Here is a 26,258-nt window from a genome sequence, read left to right on the forward strand (position 1 = left end):
TTCTTTTCCGCTTTATTTTTTTACCCTCAGGATTATTTTGATCAGCTCCTTTGCCCTCTAGTCTAGCAGAAATTACATTATTTAAATGTACTTAAAATACTGGTTTGGGGGTGCCTGGGTGTCTCGGTTAAGTGTCCAACTGTTGATTTCAGCTCAGGTCATCATCTCAGAATCCTGGGATCAAATCCCGCATCGGGCTCCCAGCTCAGTGGGGAGTCTGCTTCTTCCTCTTGCTCTGCACCCCCATCCCACTCATTTGCTCTCTTTCTTGAATGGATAAATAAAATCATGAAAGAAAGAGGCAGTGAGGGAGGGAGGAAGGAAAGAAGGAAGAAAAATATTTGTTTATTGATGAGCGCTACACTAGACGAGAACTCACCATGTACTGTGCTACTGAGTGACATCACGCCACTTTCACAAGTGGTTGTGCAGCTTATGTTCTCACTAACCGTGAAAATAAAAGTTCTAGCTACTCCACTTTCTCACCAACATTTGGAGTTGTCAGGCTATGAATTTTAACTATTCTGGCAAGTGCGAAACAGTGTTTATTATGGTTTGAATTTTCATTTCACTGTTTATCGATGGATTGAAAATCTTTTCAAATGTTTATTGACTTAGATTTTCTACTGTGTCCATTTTTTTTTCTTTTTTAAAGATTTATTTATTTGAGAGAGAGAGAGAGAGAGAGACAGCACATGTGCCAAGAGGAGGAGCAGAGGGAGAGGAAGAAAGACATGCAGACTCTGCGCTGAGCACACAGCCTGACACAGGGCTCAATCCCACACCCTGAGACCGCAACCTCAGCTGAAATGAGTCTGACACTCAACCCACTGTGCCACCCAGGTTCCCCCGTGTGTCCATTTTTCTATTGGTTGTCTTTCTCTTACTGATTTTAGAGTTCTAAGGTACGGGAGCGTCTGGCTGGCTCAGTCAGTAGAGCGTGCACTCTCTATCTCAGGGTTGTGAGTTCAAGCCCCATGCTGGGTGTGGAGCTTACTTAAAAAATAATAATAAAATAAAGTGAAAAGTAAAGTCCCAACGTATGTTCCACAGAAAAACAGTATATCTCCATATAAACTGTAGAGAGGGAAGCAATACAGCTTGCGGGGGCGGGGAAGGATGTGGGCTCTGGAATTAGAATGCCCTGATCTCAGGCCATTTCCACTTGCTGTGTAAATTCAGCCAAGTGACTTCGTCTCTCTACACATCAATTTCCTCATTTGTAAAATGTAGCTAACAGCTATCTCATGCCATTAGAGCACCACACGAAATCATGTGGGAAAATACCTATTCAGTATGGTGGCTGCTAACACATAGCTACCATACCAGGTCTACTGGTAACAACAACAACAAAAATCCCACCTCCCTTTATTATCTTCTTAGGAAATGATCTCTCATGAATATATATAAACTCTCAGCTTGCACCAGCCTATGAGCCCACTGAAGGCAAAGACCGTCGATCCGTCTAAGGGGTCCTTGTACTTTAGCACAACTTCCAGCCCTCAGTGCCCTGGGGCCGACCAGCTCAGACACTCGAGATCTGATGGGCATCCTCTTCACACCCTTTATCATTTCCATTTACTTTACTCATCTCCGTGTTTCAAAGATAGAATCCTGGCCCTTTCATTCTCCCCTCTGTCTCCCAGAGCAAGTATCAGAGGTGAACAAATAGGAAAAACATTAATATTAATACTTATTAATACTGATACTGACCTCCCAGAGGGAGGGTTACTATAACTAGAAAATGGTATTTTGTGCCTATCCCTGTTATTTACGCTTCTTAAATTAGCCCCTTTACTCCTAGGAACACTTAGTTGCCTAATGTTTTTCCAAACAAGAAAAGCAGGAGGACATGAAAACGTTCAAAATCTGCTTAGAAATAAACCAAAAAAACAAAAGAGCTCAGTATATGTGCAGCCTATTGAGAAGGCCTACATTTCTACTCTCTTCTAGAGCTATAACCCAGTATATCCATAGACATAACTAAGTATATTTCTTATTTCTTCTTCCAAAGTCTCTCGCTCCTCTCAATCCTCCCTTCTGGAACACCCAGTCTGTGTGATGCTGTGTATTCAGACCCACTTTGCCCCTGGAGTCTCTGGGTGTAGGTCATAGCGGCCCCCATCTCTGTCACTTCGGCTTCTGGGGTTAAGGGTGCAGACGTTAAGAATGAACAACTCCTACCAGGGGTCAGAGAGAAATAAACTGGGGGTTGCAATTCCTGACCCTGGTTTTGATTTCAAATTATTTGATAGCCAACTGACCCACTCAGGAAGCAAATGTCTGCAGTCAACCTGATCTCTAAGTCCTCTCTCCAGGTTGAGGTCATATGCACAAGAGCCCTTTCCACAAAGGCTGGAGATGTTAACCAGGTCAGCATCCCACATGGGCACCAAGGCAAACATGGCTGGAGAGGCCTCCTTATCAAAATAGCCTCTGAACTATCAATCAAATGTATCTATTGCATTTTCAATTTTAATGGGAAGAAGGCCAAAGCCCTCCCCATGTCAACCACATTGATACGCTTAAAATTCAAATTCCAATGTTCTTGTGGGCAAATCAGGTAAGGCTGGAAGCAGATGCCCAATCTAAACCCACTGGTGCTGCTCAGATCTCAGATTTACTCACATCATAATCAACCTCCAGGAAATAATATGAAGTGTATCTTTCAACATGTCTCCTAGGCTTAACTGAATAAAACATGCCTCCTCTAAACGATCCTCTGGTTCAACGCTACAAAATATGTCTAGCACCATATGGAAGTGACTGTAACTCTTGTCTAGAAGAAGGATCCTCCAGAAATTCTGGATATAGACAAGGAGTCTGGCAGTTGCTCTAATTCTCTTAAGATACCATAAATTCAGTTTAAGTGGCTGGGCTCATTTAAAAAAAAAACTCAAAACAATTAAAATGCATCAGTGTGCTTTCAAATAATAGTGATTCCCTAAAAGCTTTCCTGTACTTTTAAATGATAGCAAAAACCTTAGAGTCTACAATTTGAGTTTCATTTCTATTGTCAACAATTCTCAGCGGAACTGAGAGATCCAAAGTAAAAAGTGTTATAAATGATAAATAAGCAAAGAGGCACACTAGTACCTACAACAGCAGAAAGGCAGAATAATTGACCTGCATTACTAAAAATACTCAGCTGGCTTTTCGTAAATAGATCCATCCTTTAAAAAAGTAAACCAATTTGCATGATTTGTTGTTATGACTAACAACAGTGCCAGGGAAAGTGCATGCTGCAAGGCTGAGGCTCTGGGGACAGACAAATCCAGGGGAAGTTCCAGCTCCTTTCCCTAGAGCCCGACAGTTGTGACTGTTGGGTTTTGCACCGCTGTTTTACTTTCCTAGCTAACTCTGCTTTTTCGTCTGGAAGCCCATTATACGTGGGGTTAACATCTCACTTCAAAGGGTTACTGTAAAGATTCATTGAAATAATACATGCTAAGTGTTGGGCACACACTAGTTGCTCAATAAACAGTATCCCTTATTATAAAAAATAACTGTGGAGGTGGGTTTTTTTTAAATCAATGGCAAGTCATCTGCATGAGTTTTACCTCCATCCTGTTCAATCTAGCCTTCCTTATGCTAAGAGTTAAATAAAATTCTCAGTTCATGCTGCAGCAGGAGTTATTCTAAAGCCTCAAAGATGTTGCATTAAAATTGCTGGTGGCCGTGTCAGTCTCCCACACTGGGCTGGAAGCACCCAGAGAGGAAGGAGAGTTTCAGTCTCCTTCGTATCCCACACACCTGGCACAGACCTGGCCAGTGAAAGGGGGTCTATACGTGTTTGCTGAAGGAAAGCCTTGGAAAATCACATCGAGGCAAACAGATGTGAGAAAAAGAGCATACTCTGATCTCACTCTTCTTGAATTAAAAACCTTAACTGGTTACGGGTATGTTTATGTAATACACATTCCTTCACTCATGGACCTGCTCAAAACCAAGTGCCCAGATACCACCTGGAGCAAAAATGTGTGGAAGCTAAGCCAAAGGGAACGAGGGTTCTAAAAGGACATCCTCCAAATGTGAATTCCAGTGCAGTTTGGGGAACCATCTAGAACGCTAGTGTGGTTGACAGACTATGCTAAAATGACCTTGGACAGCTTGGTAAACACGGGAGTTCCTGGTCCCCGACTCAGTTCTAATGAGTCAGAAACTCTGAAGATGCCACATGGCTTAAAAACCCTAGACTCAATAAAATACGCTGCAGCAACGTTTCAGGACGAGAACACCAATGCTAAGATGCCCAGTCATTTCTCCCAACCGCACCGCCCCCCGATCTTTTAGGACAGCTATTACCTTTAACCCTAATACCACACTTCCTGAGACTCCATGAAAATCCTATTCTGGGTCATAAATTACTTGAGTACCATCAGATTTTTTTCTATCATCCTTAAAAATGAATTTTATGCTTCAAACAAAGGTTGGTTAGTCATTTCCTCATATTGTTAACTGTTTGCATATTTCCATACCGATCACAAATTTTCTAATTTCAAAATCCACAAACCACAACTTTTAGTATTATTGGTCTAAATGAAGTCAAATGGAGTATAATTCATTTATTTAGGGAGTACCTACTATGTTTTAGACACTATGCCACGTTCTAGAGGGAAGAAAACACAGCTCTTGGCTTTAAGGAGCAGAGACAGCCAAAGGGCCCCAGAGAAATATCTAAGGTGATAAGGACTTCAAAACGGGAAGCATGGGGGAGGCTCAACAGGCTCGGTCAGCAGAGGGCATGACTCCTGATCTCGGGGTTGGGGATTCCAGGCCCACGTTGGGTGTAAAGATTACTAAGTAAATAAATAAATAGATAGATAGATGAATACACCATTAAAAAAAGGGAATGGCGAAAGAGGTATTCTAAGAAAGCACAACAGAGGGGCATATGATTCAGTTTCGGGGGGTGGGCCCCACAGGTAAGTGCCTTCACAGATAAAATTTAAAAACCAAAAAAAAAAAAAATTAAAAACCAGCAGGAATTAATTAGGTGGGTGAATACAAACGGCAGTGTCTAGAGCAGAAGGAAAGGTGTGTAAAAGTCAAGAGGTTAGGGAAGACATGCTGAGTATGGACAACAAAGAGGTTTAGCCAAGACTGAAACATACAGTTCCTGAGAGGGTTAAGAGATAATGGGCGCCTGGGTGGCTCAGTGGGTTAAGCCTCTGCCTTCGGCTCAGGTCATGATCTCAGGGTCCTGGGATCGAGTCCCACATCGGGCTCTCTGCTTGGCAGGGGGCCTGCTTCCCTCTCTCTCTCTCTTTCTTCCTGCCTCTCTGCCTGCTTTTGGTTTCTCTCTGTCAAATAAATAAATAAAATCTAAAAAAAAATAATAAAAAACTTTATAAGAGATAATAAGGCTGGAGCTGTAAACAAGGACAGCCCAGGAGGTACACAGGCAGACAGGAAGCTCAGTCTGGGATTTGTGTACGTCAAGGCGCTGTGGGACGGCCACGGAGGACACCTGGGACGTTTAGGAGGTCTCAGAAAGCAGCAGGGTGTAGAAGAGGAGCACCGAAGACGGGGCTCTGGACTGGCCAGAGACGGAGAACATCAAGGTTGAAAAAGTAAGTGCAGTTATGTGTGTAAATCACATTCTTTTGTGAGCAAAGTAAGCACTGCATCTTTAAAAATATTTTATTTAGTTATTTGTCAGAGAGAGAGGGGAGAGAGTGCACAAGCAGGGGGAGCAGCAGGCAGAGGAAGAAGCAGGTTCCCCACTGAGCTAGGAGCCCCATGTGGGACTCGATCCCAGGACCCTGGTATCATGACCTGAGCAGAAGGCAGATGCTTAACCAACTAGGCCACCCAGGCATCCCAAGCTCTGCATTTTTGACAGTGCTATTTTCCTAAGGGCTTTTTTTTTTTTTAATATTTTATTTATTTATTTGACAGACAGAGACCACAGGTAGGCAGAAAGGCAGGCAGAGAGAAAGGAGGAAGCAGGCTCCCCACTGAGCAGAGAGCCCAACGAGGGGCTCAATCCCAGGACCCTGGGACCATGACCTGAGCCGAAGGCAGAGGCTTTAACCCACTGAGCCACCCAGGCACCCCAAGCACTTTTATATTAAATCCATATGCACAGTAAAATTTGAGATCCGAAGGGGACACTTCCCTACAGCACCAATCCTATGGTTTCATTACCTGTAAAATGGCATGATAAGCTCGACTCATAAAGGCAAGCCAGGCCTGGGGCAGAAAAATCGCCCGGTGCCACTCGGAAAGCTGGATCTGAACCTGCGGGGAAAATAGACCACAACGTTAAGTCAGACTACTGGTATTAAAACAGAATAAAACTCCTTCCTTCCCTTCATTTTAAATGATTCAGATTCTAAAACAAACCAAATCAGTCTAGGATCTGAACCACAAATAAGATCTTTCAGCTATTTTCAAAGGCGAAGGGTTTAGAGTCACGTCAAGACAAAATAAGCCTGGAATTTTCTAAATTAAAGCCAATAGAATTCTACAGTAATCACAAGTTACAATGTATGTGTAAGACAAATGTGTCCCTGAAAAATGAGGGGGCAACTCTATGCAGCCTCTTGCCAATGTCAGGAAACTAGGTATTGTCTAGCAAATGCCCCTGGTCATTTTAAATAAGTATCGCTCGCATCCTGGATTTCCACAATGACAGTTTCTGAAGTAATAAACTTCAATTGCCAACAGAACTATCACGTTCTGTAGAAACCATGAGGGCCAGAGATGCAAATAAGTCCTTCACCGAGCAATCATGCACACCACTAGATAAAGCCCTTTAATCAGTGTGGGTAAACAAGAGAAAAATGATATATGCCAATGCCGAAGCCCTGTTTCTGAAGAGAGGCCCAGACAAAACATCTGGTTTTCATAGTCATTTCTGTTTCTACCTATTAGTAGGAGGCTATCTTGCAACAAATCTTCCCAAGGTCTGCTCTGTTAAAGAAAGATCACTCAAGAAAAACAGTCACAGCACATCACATTTCACATTTCCTGTAACCCATCTCATCTAAACCCAAACAACCAAAACTGTAGTCGGGTCTTTCGCACACGAAAACAATAACAAACAGCCAGAAAGACAAATTTCTATATAATGACCCCAGAATTATGATAACTAGAGTGTGTAAGGAGATCTGACTGCATTGTGGGAATTAATTTTCTCAAGGGCTGTGTGAGAGGGAAGAGAACAGCCGCTCTGAATACAGCTGCTTCCTAGGGCCTCTGGAATTTTCTGGAACCCTGGTCCTCATGCAGGACTGCTATACATAAGGTACTGTGAAAGGTTATGAGGATTATCAGTGTGTGTCTGCAGAGAGCTTTCTAATAGGCGAGTCAGAAAGGAGCACAAACAGATTATCCGTCAAAATTAGGAGGAACCTATGGGAATGAAAAGAACAAAGAAAATTGTTCTGTCCGCTACCTATCACTTCTCATCTTAGCACTGCTTTTCTTAAAAAAAGAAAAAAAGAAAAAAAATTGATACTGAGTCTGAAAAAGATACCTGCACCATGAAATGAACTTTAAAAAAACTCTAAGGACAGGTTTCTTCTTTTTCTGATTAAGTACTCACTGTATGGAGTAGGGTAGAGGGAGACTGTCAACAGGTCAACAAAAATCCTTAAAGAAACAGGCCCACCAATTCCTGCTTCCTCTCTCATTATCCAGGAAACAGTTGCCAACAGAGGCCCCCTTTCCAGCTGGAGAGGCATTCATTGGTCCTTGGCCCTGCTCTCTCTTTCCAAAATGGGGGTCATCTTCCTATCAATTCTATTTATGTTTCATAAAATACATTAACTCTAAGTCTTATTTTGGGGGCACCTGGGTGGCTCAGTCAGTTAAGCATCTGACTCTTGACTTTGGCTCAGGCCACAATCTCAGGGTCATGAGATGGGGTCCCAGGTCAGGCTCCGTGCTGGGCGTGTTCCTCCGTGCTGTCCCCCTTCCTCTGCATCCCCCCTTAAAAAAAAAATCCTATTGTGAGACCTGGATTTAACAGAAAGAACACTTAAGCACAACAACCAAACTTTCCTCTCTTACTTCACAACCTCAAAGCATTTCAGTATTCTCCTGCCATATAACCCACGGACATCACTGCACTACTGAGACGATCCATGGTCTCAGCGAATTGGTAAAAAGAGCACTGGATGCTTCTGGAAGGACAACAGTGGCAATGATGATTTCAACCTGAGCTTAAAAAAAGAAAGTATTATGGAAAAAGTGTAAAGGAAAATGAACAAATCAAACGTTGAGCTTCTAAGAACAAAAGCATTTGTGCCCGGAAACCCATCTGAAAGGAGGTTAAAAACTGAAGGTTAAAGCTAATCCTCCGGCTGCGGCTCCAACCACATCTGAAGGTGGGTGCGGGGACCCAGTTCAACTCTCGAGCCTACGCACCAGCCTGATCGCCTCTTGGTTTATGAGATTATACCTAGTCTCAGGGTTCTATGGAGTCAGCTGTGAATAAATCGCCTTAAAGATGCACTCTCCTGCTCTTCTCTTTACTGAAGAGAAACCCAGGGAGACAGCGTGAAGTCAGTCATGCCCTTTCACTCCCGTTGTGTTACACAGCAAAAGAGACGTCCTTGACCATTTTTAACAAAAACACATTTTAGGACATTATTCTAGTTCAATATATAGCCACCCATATAGGTTAATGTTGCTAGGCTGAAGAATACAATTAGCATTTTTAAAGCATGGAAATTATGTATAATTTGCTATACTCTGAGAAGCCTTTGAAGGGAATCCAATCAACTAAATAATTGCAAATCATGAACTTGTAACCCTGTTACTCAGCAGATGAGGGTTCTCCACTACTGTGCGGCAAGTTGTCAGGGATGTGGAATGTAGTTTGGCTTCATCTGCACATGCCCTTGCAATGACGGGCGTCTGACGGACTGCTGCCATGAGCAGGTTCTGTGATCTGGAGAAAAGGAAGTGTTTCTAGGTGTAAGAGGGAGTAAGTATAATGAAACATTACACATGTGTCTAAAAGAAGAGACCATATTAGAGAAATATACACGAGGAGGGTATGGGGGGAGGACAAGGAGGGGAGGACAGCGACAGAACACTTTACGGGACTCAGCAGGGCAGCTCAGAGCAGACTTTGTTGAGAAGGTGAGGCCTGAGTAAAGACTGGAACATGATGAAGTCATAGAAACCCAGAGAAGGGCTTGTGGGAATGGAAAACAGTTCAGCTACTATGGAACATGGTTTGGTCATTCCTCAAAAAGTCAAATACAGGGGCGCTTGGGTGGCTCGGTGGGTTAAAGCCTCTGCTTTCAGCTCAGGTCATGATCTCGGGGTCCTGGGATCGAGCTCTCTGCTCAGCGGGGAGCCTGCTTCCCTTCCTCTCTCTCTGCCTGCCTCTCTGCCTACTTGTGGTCTCTCTGTCAAATAAATTTTTAAAAATCTTAAAAAAAAAAAAAGTCAAATACAGAATCACCCTATGACCCAGCAATTCTACACACATACCCAAAAGAATCGAGACCATATATGCAAACAAACCCCGTAGATGAATGCTCAGAGCAGCATTTTCACAACAGCCAAAAAATGGAAATAACCCACATGAGCAATGCACGGACGAACAATATATCGACAACGGAATATTATTCAACTATAAAAAGGAATGATGGGCAGATGCGCCCTAGATGTAGATGAACTGTGAAAACATTTATGTGAAACAGAAAGAAGCCAGACAAAAAGGTTCCTATTAGATGATTCTATTTATATGAAATATCCCAAATAGGTAAATCCATGGATGTTGTTGCCGGGGGAGGGGGGGAAGGGAGAGGGAAATGGAAGGTGATTATTTAACACACACATGGCGTCACTGAAGAGCGATGAAAATGTTCTGCAACTAGCTAAAGGTGATGGTTTGCACACTGTGAATATACTAAATACCACTGAATTGTATGATTTAAGCTTTAAAAGAGTTAATTTTATGTTATGTGAATTTTGCCTCAGTTTAAAAACACACACACACAAGGTAGGGAACAGATCCTAAAGCAAGCACATGGCTAACCTATCTGAGGAACACAAAGGCCCGTGTAACTAACTATAACCAACGAGCAAGACAGAGTGAGCACGAGAGTTTGGTAAATTTACAGGGCACTCAGAGGACACAGGGAAGTCACTTCTAGGTCACTTTTCAAGACTTACCTTTTTTTGAGAGCGAGTGAGAGAGCATGTGTGCAGGTACAGAGAGCAAGGGGTAGAAGTAGGAGAGAGAATCCTAAGAACGCTCCACGCCCAGGGCAGAGCCCAACACAGGGCTCAATCTCACAACCCTGAGATCATGACTGGGGCTGAAATCAAGAGTCAGATGCTTAACTGACTGGACCACCTGGGAGCCTCTCAGGACTTATCTTTATTCTTATTAAAGGGGGAGCCATTACAAGATTTTGAGAAGAAAGACATGATCTAACCTATAGAACAAAAAGATCATGATGACTGTTATATTGCGAATAGACTGTAGGAGGCAAAGGTCAGAGAAGGGACACCTACTCACAGGCTACTGCAACGATCCAGGTAAGAGAGAACTGTAGCTTAGTGTTATGACAGCAACACCACAGAATATGACAAGGTTTTAAGTGTTAAGCTATGCAATTTTCCTACCCACCCAAATGTTAAGTAGAACGCCAACATATAAAACAGAAAACAGGCAAAACTTATCTAGATGAAGTGAGGACGAGGGCTGGGGGCTTGGTAGTCAGCCTCTTAATCTTCCAACTGTATTTGTGGTGGTCCCCAGGACTCTTGTGGTTTCAATGAGAAGGACATAAACTAGATCAGTGGTTTCAAAAGAGAGAGGAAAGGGACTGACTATAAAGGAGCATGGGGGAATTTTTAGGGCGACAGAACTGTTCTTATCTTGACTGGGGTTTGGGTTGCATGAATGTATGCACTTGTAAAAACTCATAGAACTATGTACTAAGAGAGGAGAAATCGAGTGCCTGTATATTATACCTCAATACAACTAAAACTAAAAGTACAGAGTTTGAAAGTCACTACTTTCAGATTGTAATGTTTCTCAAACCCTCACTTCCCATTGTCTCTTGTACCCTGTACACTTGCCATCAGCACTGAAAATCCACCCTTCCCCTTATCCTTTGTGTTTCTATCAATATCACATGTCAATATCCCAGCCATCCAGGTTTAAAGCCTCTGATTTATCCCGGACTACTTTCTTGCCCCCAACTCAACAGCCAACTCCACCTCTGAAATGTTTCTTTTATTTTCCATACTTTCTTCCTCACTGGCTTAGTCCTAATTCCTGCCTAGAGTACTAAGGCCCCTAACTCATCTCCTAACAGCCTAAAATCTTTCCTTCTAACACATCCTAAATGGTGCTGCTACTCTTCCATTAACTCAGAACTCCTTTTCAAAAACCTTTGATGGTTCTTTAAAGAATAAAGTCCAAACTCTTTTGTACTATGTTCAAAGCCTTTTAGAATCAAAAGCACACCATTTACTTTAAGAAATAATTTGTTCTCATGTAAGAACTCTGCTGGCCAAGATGCCCAACCAATTTCCCCAGATGATTTCCTGGTCCTTTCTTTCATTTAACCTGCATTCTGGCTGAATCGGGTTGTAAACCAATGCCCAAGTCAGTCCTATACTCTACAGGACCTTTGCATTCACTCCTTCCATTGCCTGGAAGGCTCTGTCTTCCTCTCCTCTCTACTTACTGAAATAATTTCTTCCATCTCTATACTTCCAGGAGGCTTCAAACCTCTCCTGTAACATTCAACCAATTCCATCTTAGATTCTTTGTGTACGTACCTTCATCTCATACAATCCTAGAGGTAGAGAATCTGTCCTACTCCTCTCAGAATTCCTCCCATGGACCCATATTCTGCACATAAGTATTCAATTAAGTACCTTCTGAGTTTAATCAAATCAAATGTACATTATTTGCTTTAAGACAAAATATCATGTAAAAACTATATGAGCATAAACAAGCAATCGGAAAACTATGATGTTCAACTTTCAATCATGCAGGAAACAGTGTTAGAAAACTTTTTTAAGTAGACACAGCTCAACTCAAACACAAGTTGTTGAGGACACAGTTATCTGAAATTTTACAAAAGCATATCCAAGATATTCCGGCCAGGAAATGTTTAATTCCAGCTAAAACCACAGTGAGTGACAAGGCAGAATTTTCAAGTGGATATAATATGTCTTGTATTTTGAAGTTTCCTCACTAAACTTCATTTGAATCATACAGGATTTAATCAAGGACATCTGAAATAATAGCACAACAGAAAATATCTTGCTTGGAAACACAATTAACAAATGAAGGGAAATGTTGAAAGAAAAAATCAAAAAGTAGATTTTGTTTCCTCAATGATACGTGTTATATGGCCGCCTATAAACTTACTGTTCAGAATATACTGCCCAGAAATCTGGTAGTGTCTTTTGTCTCTGATGAAATTTTAACAAATACAATTGCCATTTATAAGAAAACATCCATTTTAACAGACTTTCATTACACACTGTAATTTGAGTAAAATAACCTTTGGTGAGGTTGTTAGAAGGTTGAGGCAGAATGAAAAAAGACAGAGTAGCCTGTGCAAACTTACAGGTAAACCAAGTGTTTGCTGTTGACTTTAAAACCCCAAATTCAAAAAGGAGACATATGCATGCTCCCCAGATGTATTTATTATCAAAAGAATTGAAATATTTAATGTCAGTTGCTACACAGACTCACAAACACTGAGTCACTCTACATGCAGTCTGTGACATACACACACTCCTCCCACATTCCCAGAAGAAAAACCGTTTGTCATTGGTGTTCGAGACCCCCAAAGCCACTCAATGTCCCACTGTTTATATATGAGATATAATAGCCTTCAATTTTCTGTCAATAGTAATCTTGTTGGCACAAAAATAATTTTGTTATTCCTGTCTCCTGACAAATAGTGACTGAAGGACAAGAAGGGAGGGCTTGTAGAGGACCCATTTTTAAAGTAAAATGATACTCATCTCTTTGTGGTGCTTTCTGGACATTTTAAAATTTCTCTCCCTGCCTCTCTCTCCCTCATCTTCTCTCTCTCTTCCTCAGTCTATCTCTGCCCCCCCCACCCCCATCAGGATAACATTAGCTTGAAAGCTGACAATTCAATCACATCTCAAGCAACCATTTACTTACTCTGTTATTTAATAGGAGGGGGGAAACCCAGTTACCATAACAACTCACATCACATGGTAATTATGGAGTCTCTAAAATACAGCAAACCATACTTTTCACAGTGTTTTCTAAGGGGAATGTGTAATAAGCATAGATACCACTTCTCCCAATTATTATTCAGAATTTCCATCTAATTGTTTCATATTGCATGAATTCTAATGCTACTCCACGTTCTTCCTAAGAAATAGGTTTTTAAATAAAGAAGGAACTGAAAGAAAAAGGCAAATATATTCTTTGTATTTCAAATTATGGGTTATAGCCCACCTATCTAGGGAAAAAATCCACAGAAGGCAGAAGAAAGGCAAAATTAATTTATAGGACAAAAAGAATCAAATGATAATCAACACAAAAGGAAGGAAGGAAGGACAGAAAGAAGGAAGAGACAGATTTCACAGAATAGTTCTGCCAATAAGTCCAGATAAGGTTGCAGTGAAACAAGATTGAAAAAAGAGCTCATTACCTAATGCAGAGGCAGAAATATTGGGTGACAGCAGCAGGATCAGGAAAATTTGCATGCGCCCAAGGATGGAGGGAATAATGAAGCAAGACTGCCATTCCCATCCAGGGACAGATCACAATCATCCAATTTAGGTGAGAATGTCACGTCAGAGTTAGAAATGCCAAAGGATGACAAGTCAGGCAGCAAATTTCAGGGAAGGAACCTGTCATTCACCTTCAGCTTCCTTATCAAGAGGAATCAGTCTCAGGATGGAAAAGTGTAGTCATAAATCGGAGCAGAAGAGGACGGTCACCTGAGGTTGGAGAACCCCTAGTAGGTCTGAAATGACCCCTGCTTGTCCCTGTTCAAAGAAACAGAGAGAGGGAGGGGGCACTTCAGGTTTAGAAAAATCTAAGCAGGGCAATGATGATACAGAATTTCTCCTGGTATTTCAGGTCAAAGTCCAAGGACACTTAGATTTTCAAGTCTTCTGAAAGTCCCATGGGAGAGTTTCACTTAAAGAAAAGTCAATTAAAAAAAAATTGTAAAAAAAAAGTTTTCAGAAAGAAGGGAATATAATAATCTCCAAAAGAATCCATCACAGATGAAATAGCTAGTTCTCCATAATGAAAATTACTTGATTTAATGAACACAGGTCTTGAGAAATACTGACAATTATGTAAAGCAAATAGGTCAGAATACGAAGAGCAGAGCTTTCAGGACATTCAAAACAAAGTTCTCTTCCCGATTCACACACTCACCCACCTACTGGTAGGCATTAAGAAGGCCACAGCATATCCTGTAAGTATATGTAATCTTGGGCAGGGAGAAAAGGGGAAAGGCTACATCTATTCACATAAGTGAATAATGACATGAAACAGTATATAAAAGCCGTTCAAATTATAATAATGTCACCTCTTAGTAAGACCTCAATGATGATTAGATTCAGCATCAGTTTATTAACAACATTTCTGGAAAAAGGAAACCATCACACTAAATGCACATACAAAGTCTGAGGCACATCCATGTTTCAAAAGGATTCAAACCATTAACTTGACAAAGGTCTATGAAGTATGTGCTGTGTCCCAGGAATACCAGGCATTAGAGCTACATGTAACCAAAACCAGCTCCCTGATTTTATGAACTTTACACTTTACAGGAGACAGACACTAACTGTCATGTCTGCTGCCACCCACACACCCCTGTCAGGATTAGTAGGAAGATGGATAGATCGGTGTGAACAGACTCCTATATTAAATACATTGAATTCATAGTTACAAACATTCCTGAAGAAAACTCCAACCCCAAATGGTTTCACGGGAAAATTCCACCAAACATTTAAGGAAAAATTATTCGGATAGCATTACACAGCTACGTTTCAGGCAAAGACAATAAAAGGAAACTATAGAAAAATATCCCTCATGAACACAGATGCCAAAATCCTTAACAAAATATTACCAGTGAAACAAAATTCAGCAATATATAAATAGGATAATACATTAGGATTACAAGGAGTTATTCCTAGAATGAAAATCTGGTTCACTCAGACAAATCAAAATAATTCATCATATCAACAAGTTTAAAAAGCATACAATCTTCTGAATAGATACAGAACAAAACATTTGACAAAATTGTGATAAAAAGCCCTCAGCAACTTAGGAATAACAGGAAACTTTGCAAACCTGATAAAGGATATCTATAAAATCTTTATACTAAAATAAGCTAAACATAACATCATATTTAATGTTAAGACACTGAATGTTTTCCCGCAAGACTGTGTATAAGATAAGAAATGTCTGCTCTTACCACTCCAGTTCAACACTGTACTAGAAGGCCCTATTCAGTGTAATCAGGCAAGAAAAAAAATGAAAGGCACAAACATCAGAAAGAAAAAAAATTAAAAGATATTCTCTATTCACACACATCACAATGAAAAACAAAAAGAAGCTACAAAAAGCAACAAGAATATGTAAGTGAGTTTAGTAAAGTCAGAAAAGTATCCATTATATGTTTATATACTAGCAATGGGCAGATGCAAATTAACACAAAGGAAAAAACAGTTAATTAGATGCAGTAGCATCAAAATACTTAGGGACATGCAATACTCATTAAATTTAAAAAAATGTGCATAAGATTTGTAATAAAACAAAACACTGACCTAAAATAATGGAAAGATACAAATATCTTGTTCATGAGTTTAAAGACTAAGTGAGACGTCAATTCTCTCCCAGATTGATCTACAGATTCAATACATTTCTAACCAAAATTACAGCAGGCTTTTCTGTGGTTTCTCAAAGCTGATTTAAAATTTACATGGAAAAGCCAAAAGCCTAAGATATCCAAATTTTAAAACAACAAAATTGGAGGACTCGTATTACTTGATTTCAAGACTTTCAATAAAGCAACAGTAATTAAGCTGTGTGGTTTTAGTTAAAGTATACACACAAAGATCAAGGGAATAAAACTGAGTGCAGAAGTAGACCCATGCAGGGGCGCCTGGGTGGCTCAGTCGAATAACCGTCTGCCTTTGGCTCAGGTCATGACCCCAGGGTTCTGGGATGGAGGTGTGAGTCAGGTTCCCTGCGTGGTGGGGAGTCTGCTTTACCCTCTGCCTCTCCCTCTCTGTGTGCTCGTGCTCTCTTGCTATCTCAAATAAACAAATAAAATCTTAAAAAAAAAAAAAAATAAGTAGTAGACCCATACATATGGACAATTTTCTACAGAGGTGATTTGGTGAAAAAAGGGTGGTATATTCAAGAAATGTAAGTCATAGCTCATGAAAAGTTAACTCATACAGATCCTAGGCTAGAATGGAACTGTAAAGTATAAAAACTTTCATACGTAAACATAGGAGATCATCAAAGGACTAACGGATAAACTATACACGGTAGATTCATATAATGGCATATTATTCAGCCATAAAAAGGAATGAAGTCCTGACACATGCTACAGCATCTATAAACTCTGAAAACATTATACTAAGTGAAAAAAGTCAGACAAAAAAGACCACATATTGCATGATTCTATTTATATGTCACGTCCAAAATACGCGAACTATGGAGACAGAATAGTGGATTAGTGGTTGCTGGAGGCTGGGGCAAGAGGGAAATGGAGTCTCTCTGCTAACAGGTACAGAATTTCTTTTTAGTGAGATGAAAACATTCTAAAATTGTGCGAATGGTTTCACAAATCTGTGAATATGCTAAAACCACAGAATTGCACGCATTAAATGAGTTGGTTTCACAGCACATTAATTATGCCTCGATTTTTTGAAAAAAAATGAAGAAAATACAGGAGAGAAAAAGAAAACAGAAGATCTTTGAGGCTTTGGTTTCAACAAAAAGCAAGGACTATAAACAGAAAACCTTGATGAATTGGAATTCTTTAAAGTTAACCATTCGGTCTTCAGAAGACACTGCCAAGGAAATAAGAAGACAAGCTAAGATTTGGTTTAAAAAACAAACTGAAAAACACATTTCTAATAAAGAATTTGTATCAGAATATATGAAGAACTCTCATTAAAAAAGAAAAATCTGGTTAAAAAACAGGCAAAACAACAGAATACTTCATGAAAGAAAAAGTATGACTGGCAAAACAAACAAACAAACAAAAAAAACCTAAAAAGATGCTCGACATCAACAGCCATTAAGGAAACATAAAACCACAAAAGAGAAACCACTCTCCATCTATGAGAATGGCTAGCTTTAAAAAAAAAAAAGAGACAGAACAAGTGGAACTCCCTCACATTGCCGTGAGGCACTCAAAATGGGACAGTCACTAGAAAAATTTGGTAGTAAAAAAAAAAAAAAGAAAAGAAAAAGATCTGTTTGGTAGTTTGTTACATTCACTAATCATATGACCTAGCAATTCCACTCCTACATCTTCCTTTATTCAAAAAAATGAAAACAGGTGTCCACACATACACCTATATGAGAATCACTTACGGCAGCTTCATCATAACTGCCCAAAACCGGAAACAACCCAAGAGTCCATCGATGGGTGAATAAACCAACTGAAACTCTCATTACAGACATTTTTAAAATAAAAAGACTCAGAAGCAATAATAAGAACCCAAAGAAGTTTGAAGAAACATCACCTGCAACACCACCAAAAGGATCCCAACAAAAGAAAATCTAGAAACAAGGAGAAGAGTAAAGAAATACTACAGGCATCTTGGGAAGATTCAAAGATATTTTTTAAATGCTCTCTGCTTAACTTGGTATGGTGTAGAGTAATTCAAGGATCATCCTGAATCACACTGCCTGGGTTCAGTTTCCAGGCTTCTGTACTTACGAGCTCTGTGATCTCAGACACATTAGCAGTACCAGCCTCACAGTGTTAGAGATTAAGTGAGTATAGATATGTTTTTTTCAATATTCAATATATGTATTCAATATTCAATAAATTTTCAATAAATAATATATATTCAATATATATTCAATAAATATATATTCAGTATATATTTAATATATATTCAATATTCAATAAATAGAGAGAGAGCGCATGCGCAAGTTTTAAAATACCTGAGCTGGTTATTAGCTATTATCATTGCAATTATTATTCTAACCAGATCTTAAAATTCGTATTATTTGTGTCACCTAGTTTGAGAAACTGTATGATTCATTCACTATCTCTGCCTCTTTTTTTAAAAGATTTTATTTATTTGTCAGAAAGAGAGAGGGAGCGAGAGTGAGCACAGGCAGACAGAATGGCAGGCAGAGGCAGAGGGAGAAGCAGGATCCCAATGTGGGACTCGATCCCAGGATGCTGGGATCATGACCCGAGCCGAAGGCAGCTGCTTAACCAACTGAGCCACCCAGGCGTCCCTCTGCCTCTTTTTTTTAAATGAATTACAGCAAGGTGAATCCAAACTAAAATCCTACCATAGATTTGACAAAATTCTATCCAAAATATCTTCTAAATGACTCCTAAAAGAATCATTTTTTCATCTCTTTGAAATTTTCTAGGCATTCTACAACACAAGCAACATGTACCTTAACCCAAATACTTTGTTCATATCCAAGGCACACCTAATAAATTCTGATGCCATATGCTGAAATTTATTAGACTGCCTTCTGCTACTCCTCATATTAACACTTTTTCTTGTTTCTGTTCTGATGGTGACTTTTAAAATCAGCTTTCCATTATTACTTAACACTTTAAGTATGTGATTAAGTATCTTTCAATCTCCTAGGTGCACAGCTGAAAAACACAAAAAGGTACCAAATCTCTCCCTTGTCCATAGCAAGTATAAAGATGTTAAGGAAAACAGATCTAGAAACTGTGCTCTCTTTTTCATGAAATTAAACCGCTCTTCTTCCCAGATCGTTAGTCCCTCCTTACTTAAGCGAAGACACTGAATTAGACAAAAAAGGCTTTGAACCAAATATATGCATAATTTAAACTCTAATTAAATACATGAAAGAGCATGGGTGGCACCGAATAAAGACAGCCCTCTAAAAACTGGATATGCTACTGGTGGCAACTGGGGAAGATACAGCATATAGTCCAGCCAAATGACTGATGCCAAGATTTACAAATTACACACCAAAACGAGATTTAGTACAAACATACTGTCTTAGCTCTAAGTTAACATCAAATTGTTAAACATTTTAAAATTCCTATCTTCATTTATAAGTGGTATATAACCTATCATGTCTAAATTATATAAAATAAATCTCTTTGCTATGACACTTTGTTATTCACTTATTTTAGTTTAAATTCACCACAATAAGTCATCAAGTGCTTAACAGTAACACCAAAGAACACACTTCCCACACGCTGTCCAGCTTCTCTCTTCCCTCTGGTGTTGCTATAATCTGGTATGATCAGGCTTTATACAAATCATCTCATGGCATCACCTAACTTTATTTGAAAAGGGTAGCCTAAAGGAAAAACAGAATAAACACTAAAACCAAAGATTTTTTTTTCCTTAAACACTTTTATTTACTGTTAATTCCCAACATTCACAAAATATATACACTGGTGCCCTACCTACTTGCAAAGGATTCAAATCAAGAAACGGGCAAGATTATTTCTTTAAACAATAAGTTGGTACTTATAGTGAACAATACACGTTAAACAATGATGAAATAAACCAAATTACTACATACCACTCCATAATAATAAGGCTGGGCAATGGAAGAAGTGTGCCACTTACTTTCAGAAAGACATCCAAATATTTTAGTATTCAACTGGGTCAACTTTTTTGGTTTCCTTTAAAAGCAACGTACAGGGGCGTCTGGTTGGCTCAGTCGGTTAAGCATCTGCCTTCGGGTCGTCATCCCAGGGTGATAAGATCGAGCCCCGCGTCAGGCTTGCCCCTTAGGGGGGAGCTTGCTTCTGCTTTTCCTTGCAAACCCTCACCCCGCTCGTGCCCTCTCTTGCTATTTTTCTCTCGTTCTCAAATAAATAAGTAAAATATTTGAAAAAATACACACTAAATGCCCATAAACTGAAGAGGGGGAACCCCTAAATATATACAAGCAAGAAGAACCTGTTACACAGTACAGGGAGGCACCTACCTCATGTACCAGAGCAAGTGAGGTCTGTTTGAAACTTCGCCCCCTACTGGCCATCAGTCGATTCAAAGGTTTGCCATCTTTACTCTGATAGGTTGAAACATCGTAACAAAATAACATACCACCTGAGGGGAGGGGGGAAACAACTTATAAAAACATGTCTTATGGAAAAACTTAATTAGATTCCAAGAGTCTCAGTAATCCATATTCAATCAATCTGGACAGAGAGATTTTATTTTTTTATTTATTTAAATATTTTACTTACCCACTTAACAAAGAGTGAGAGAAACAGGGAGAGAGGGAACACAAGCAGGGGGCGTGGGAGAAAGAGAAGCAGGCTTCCCGCTGAGCAGGAGATTGATTCAAGGCTCCATCCCAGGACTCTGGGATCATGACCTGAGCCAAAGACAGATGTTTAACCAACTGAACTACCCAGGTGCCCTTGGGTAGAGATTAGAAATTAATTTGCTAAGCAAATTATGATTTTTGACTACTGGTATCTATGGAAAGAAAAAATAGATTTAAGAAATTAGCAGTTACCGTATTCAAATTATCGGTTATTTATGAGCCTTATTCATTTGTAAATGGACAAAATTTTTCAAAGGCTTTTTCTGCATCTACCGAGATTATCTAAAGATTGTTATGCCTTTTTCTATTAAAGCACTTAATTATACTGATTTTCAGACATTAAATTAACCTCACTTGTATTAGCTATATTGCTAAATTCAATTTTCTAATGTATTTTGAGGGTATTTTTACAACTATGTGTAATAGAAAAGACTGCTTTATAATATTCCCTTCTTGTTCTCAGTATCAAGATTATGTTGATGTCATCAACTAAGCCGCCTAGGTATCCCACTTTAAAACATTTTTTAGAGATGCCTGTGTGGCTCAGTCAGTTAAGCATCTGCCTTCAGATCAGGTCATGATCCCAGGATCCTGGGATCAAATCCCATGTCCGGCTTCCCACTCAGAGAGGAGCCTGCTTCTCCCTCTACCTCTCCTCCTCCTTGTGCTTGTGCTCACTCTATCTCCCTCAAAAATTAATAAATAAAAATTATTTTAAAGTTTCCCACTATTATTATAGGTTTGCCCATTTTTAAAAATTTAAATTCCAGTTAGTTAACAAAGAGTATAATATTAGTTTCAGGTGTACAATACAGTGATTCAAAACTTCCATACAACACCTGGCACTCATCACAACAGGTGTATTCCTTAATCCCCATCACCTTTTTACCCAGGCCCGCACCCACCTCCCTTCTGGAAGGTTTGTCCACTTTTTTAGTTTTGTGAATGGTTTTCATATAGTTTAAAAATGATGCTATTTTGTGTACACTGGTACTGTGATATTTTCTTAATGGAATGACTTCTTTATCTCCCTGAAATGTCCCCTTCATTTTAAAGCTTTTCCTTTTTCATACATCCAATACCTTTTCATTGAATTCTGGACAGTATACAAAGGAAACAGAAAAAATCTAAATGATTTTTTTTCTTTTCCTTTCTTTTCTTTTTCTTTTCTTTTTTTTTTTTTTTTTTTTAACTCAGAGAGGAGTTTCAGCTGCCTTCTTTCAGGTACATAGAATAAAGGAATGATCATTTAAATTGAATCAGAGACTGAACTGGGTTAGGCTTGATTATAGCTTTGGTAATTCTCAGTCTACCTCTGGTTCAACCCTGTTCCTAGGGCATGCCTCCCCCACGATTTTCATCTGACAGCCTAATTGGTCTCCTCAATACGGAAAGCTTAAGAGAGACTCAGATGGGTCCTCTGAGGTTTTCAGTTTATCTCTTTAACCTCCCATCCCATAAACCTTCAAAATTTGACAAATAGGGAGAAATAGGCTATGTTTCTGAGGTTCCACAAGTCCCTGGTTCCACTGCTCAGACACCCCATGAATGACAAGATCTCTGTGGGTTTCTCTGCCTCCTGTATAAAGGTCAAGCCTGAAATTCAGTCTCCAGCTGAGGCCAGAATAAGTAAGTGCTCCCAGGTGAAAAGAGGCATAGCTCTTCAGTATCAGTTCTCGGCTACTCCTGGGCTTTGTTTTCAGGCCCATTGTCCTAGCTCTTCTTTGTTTCCTGTGCACAGAGAGGCTGGAGACTGCACCCGCCTCTCATAAGCTCCAGCCTAGTTCTGTAACTTTGAGGGCAAACTCAAAATTTATCAGCTAGCTTTTGAGAAAACTCTGGTTTCTCACTTCTGTTCATCAGAGTCTTCAGAGAACCAGAATCTCAATTTCAATCTCTCCCCCAACCTCTCCCTCTCCCCAGCCCTTTCTCTCTCTCTAAATGGGGAGCTTTATTATAGGAATTGGCTCCCATGATTATGGAGGATAAGAAGTCCCATGATCTTGCTGTCTGCAAGGTGGAGATCCAGAAAGAGTGCTGGTGTAATTCAGTAGGAGATGGATGTAATTCAGAGGAGATGGATGTCCTGGCTAAGGAAAGAGTAAATTCACTCTTCTTCCAGCCGCCCATTCTGGTCAGGCCATCAGTGAATTGGATGTTGTTGCCCATCTACACTGGTGAGGGTGACTTTCTTTCCTCAGTCTACTCATTCAAATGCTAACTTCTTCTGGAAACACTCTCAAAGACATCCACAAGTAATTTTTCACCAGCTACCTGAGTATCACTTAGCCCAGTCAAACTGACATAGAAAATGAGCCATCACATCACTCTAGGTCCATGGAACCACTAAAAGCTCCACTGGTTAGGGCACCTGGCTGGCTCAGATGGTTAAATGTCTGCCTGTGGCTCAGGTCATGATTCCAGGGTCCTGGGATTGAGTCCCGTATCGGGTTGTCTGCTCAGTGCGGAGTCTGCTTCTCCCTCTGCCTCTCTCTCTCTCTCTCTCTCTCTCTCTCAGGAATAAATAAAGAAAATCTTTAAAAAATAAATAAATAAAAGCTCCACTGGTTTCTCTATATACTGCAACAGACCTCTTCTTGGGCCAAGCCGCGGTCCTAGCATACAACCAAAATCAGTGACTGTCTCCCATGGGGCAGCAAGGGCACACTTCTAAAGTATTCTTTCTCCTCATTCTGTAGTTTTAGTCTAGCTGTCTTTGCTTCTACAATTCTCTGGTGCCTTTAAAATATGGTCTATTTTTGTCATTTGTCCAGGTGTGTCAAAATGTTAGCAACAGGTGTGCTCTGCCATGACCTATCACACCCAGCTTGGAAGAGGAAGTGCAATCCTTGGGCTCAGAACTTGTACTTTGATACCATGTGCTGTACTTACCTGCAAGGCCAGGTTTCAAACCTGGCTGCTTATTGGTCTCATACATCTTCAATATAAAATTGGGGATCCCTGCTACAGTTTTTCCTTGGTCGGACCGGGGACCTCCTTTTAATGCAGAGTGATAGACTCCACGGGGCATATTTACCATTTCCTGCTTCACAAGAGATGTAAAAAATTCCTCTAAGGCTGAAAGAGATGAAAGGAGATCAAAAGTAGAGTAAATACAGTCTGTTAGGAGACAATCATTCATTGTTAACTCACATATGTGTGTGTGTGTATATATAATTATATAGAGATATATATACACTTATACATAAAGTTTAAGTGTAGTATAAGTGTGTATATTGACACACTTACACACACACACACACACACACACACACAGAGCTCTATTTCAAACCAAACTTCACAAAGTAAGCAGGGAACTCTTGGACATCATCCCTTTCTTAGTCTTCCCAAATTAGAACATGGCACCCAGTTACTCAAGCTGAAAAACTTAAGATATTTTAATTCCTCTCTTTCTCATACTTCTCACATGTAATCCATTAACAAGTCCTTCTAAATCTATCTTTAAAAATATATCCTGGACCCATGCATTTCTCTTTATTTTCACTACTTGGCCAGTTATTATCTTCTCTGTTCCTCATCTGGACAAATTTAAATAAAACTAGCTTCTTGGTGTCTTCTCTTCATGACCATCCCTACAAACTATCCTCTGCCCAGAAGCCAGAATCTGATTTCCCTTCCCAGACATCGTCCAGTGATTTTTTTTCACCATACGTGGAATAGCATTAACACTTCTGACAATGTTCAAGGCTTTATATGACCCAGCCCTTGACTCTCCCATTGACCTCATCTTTGCCAAGCACCCTCCTTGCCAGCTAAGTGTTAAGGGCGTACTGCCACATGGCCTTTGTTTCTATTTTGCAATAACACAAAGCTCATTATTGAAGTCCGAGCCACTGTATGTCCTATTCCTCCCACTAGTGGAACACGCTAGTCTCAGATTTCCATGGGACCAGTTCCTTCTTGTCAGTTAGATATTATCAGAGAGGTCCTTTACGACTCTCCAGCATTCTGTAGCAATATCAGGACAATTCTTTAAAAAACCAAAATATTAGTTCATGATTTGTTTGTGATCCTAATTATGCCCCAAATTTTATTGCTTAACGTTTCTACTTATTATCAACACAAATATGGGCTCAGAAGACAATAGGATACCCAAACAAAATTCTTGAGAAGACTAGAGGTTCTATCAAGTGTTATTTTTCTAAGGACCACTAGAGGTTGCCAATGCAGAAACAAAAACAACAGAAACATGAAACCTTAAAAAATGTGTGGAAAACAAAAAAAGAAAACCACTGCATGTGCCTCTCATAGGAACAAAAAAGAAGGGTCTGCCTCCCGAGACTGGAATTTCATTCTTAATACACTGAAAAGTCTGCTTTAAATGACCATGATTACATTAAAGGCAGCAAGTGTGCCCTGGAGCCTCTATTACACGCCCAGTTCTGTCTTTCCTGTATAGAACCTTCCCAGATGCAACTACGCTTCTCCATTCAAAGTCCAGAGAACACCTATGTGGGACATTTTCTATTTACCCCTTCCGACCCCCACCTCCACCCTCTCAACCCTGCTCCATGACCTGGAAGAATAATCAGGCTCCCTTGTCCTTGGGCTTCTGGTTGGCTTTTTTCCAATGGGAGACACTCGCAGGAGGTCAGAAGATGGAAACAGAATGAGGTCAGGGCATGAATTCGCAGCCCCCCTCCCGCGGGATGGCTACAAGTTGCCTGCACCCCTCTTCTGCAGGCCTTGGCTCCCCTTCAGCAGCACTGTGACAGGATGCTCTCCCTCAGTCTCCAAACCGCTATCTCCCTTTCCTCACCGCTTCAGGCGGAGGGGCGCTAACCACTCCGGGTTAAAGCACCACCGCTTGGGAATGTCCTGCGGCCCTGACCGCACAACTGCCAAGAGTCCCTGCTGTAAACGCTCAGGGACTCCGTCACAATGTGCCTTTTCTGTAAGACCCTGACGAATACATGGTCTAAATGAAAGAAATGAGTAACATCCAACTGTATCCGATACGGACGTACGTGGGTGACTGCTTCTCGTGAGTTTCAGCACAAACTTCCCAGAATGTAGCAAAGAATCATGTTTGTGAGGACAGAGGAGCTATGGCGAGAGAAGGTCATTTCATGCTTTCTCCGAAGGGGTCCTATTTTGGCAAAAGCTCGCAAGAGTCAGGAGGTAAGTACACACTGTACACACGCTAACTCGGGAATGTGTCAAGCTCTTCAGAGAACTAAGGTTTCTCAAATTAACTCCAGCCCCGAAAACAGTCTAAATGAGGGGATGATACCATGAGTGTAAGTGATCATACAGCGCCCTCTTCCCCAACCATTAAGCCAGCCACCAGGAATCCTTCCACCCTGTCGGAGCCTTGCCCCAACCCTCCAGATGACCACGTGAGAACTTGAAAGAGCGGAAAATCTGTAGAACAGAGTGTTAGACACAAATTTTTGAAACAACCCCAATGTCCTTTAACAAGTGGGTAGATAGACTGGTGCCTACTACAGTGGGATATTATTCAGCGATTAAGAAGAATCGAGACAGGCCACTGTTGGGATAAATATCAGAGACACTATGCCAAGCAAAAAAAAAAAAAGTTAAACCAAAAAGTGTATACACTGTATGGAAAAAGCAACAACTGAGGAAATCCTCATAGGTTTATACTTCAGTTACCTGCTTTGTATCAATGTGAATTTCCTGGTTTGAATAATGAACTATGTGAGCTGCTGGGCAGCTGGGTGACAGTATACAGGAGCCCTCTAAAGTGTATTCACAACATCTTTGAATCCTAAAATTGTGTCAAAACAAAAAATAA

The 26,258-nt window shown here is 40.3% G+C and overlaps 1 protein-coding gene across 4 annotated transcripts in view; it reads right to left on the reverse strand.

Moving 5' to 3' along the window:
• Positions 1 to 26,258, reverse strand: part of FOCAD (focadhesin) — a 304,328-nt gene that overhangs the window by 72,439 nt on the left and 205,631 nt on the right. For all 4 annotated transcript variants that reach the window (XM_032306228.1, XM_032306229.1, XM_032306230.1 and 1 more), the window contains 3 exons: positions 23,372 to 23,557; positions 20,135 to 20,256; positions 6,151 to 6,243 (listed from right to left, as the gene is read on the reverse strand). In XM_032306228.1, the coding sequence (XP_032162119.1) occupies positions 6,151 to 6,243; positions 20,135 to 20,256; positions 23,372 to 23,557 (401 nt within the window). The remainder of the gene's footprint in view (positions 1 to 6,150; positions 6,244 to 20,134; positions 20,257 to 23,371; positions 23,558 to 26,258) is intronic.

This window comes from Mustela erminea, chromosome 12 (genome assembly GCF_009829155.1).
Source record: "Mustela erminea isolate mMusErm1 chromosome 12, mMusErm1.Pri, whole genome shotgun sequence".
Classification (NCBI taxonomy): domain Eukaryota; kingdom Metazoa; phylum Chordata; class Mammalia; order Carnivora; family Mustelidae; genus Mustela; species Mustela erminea.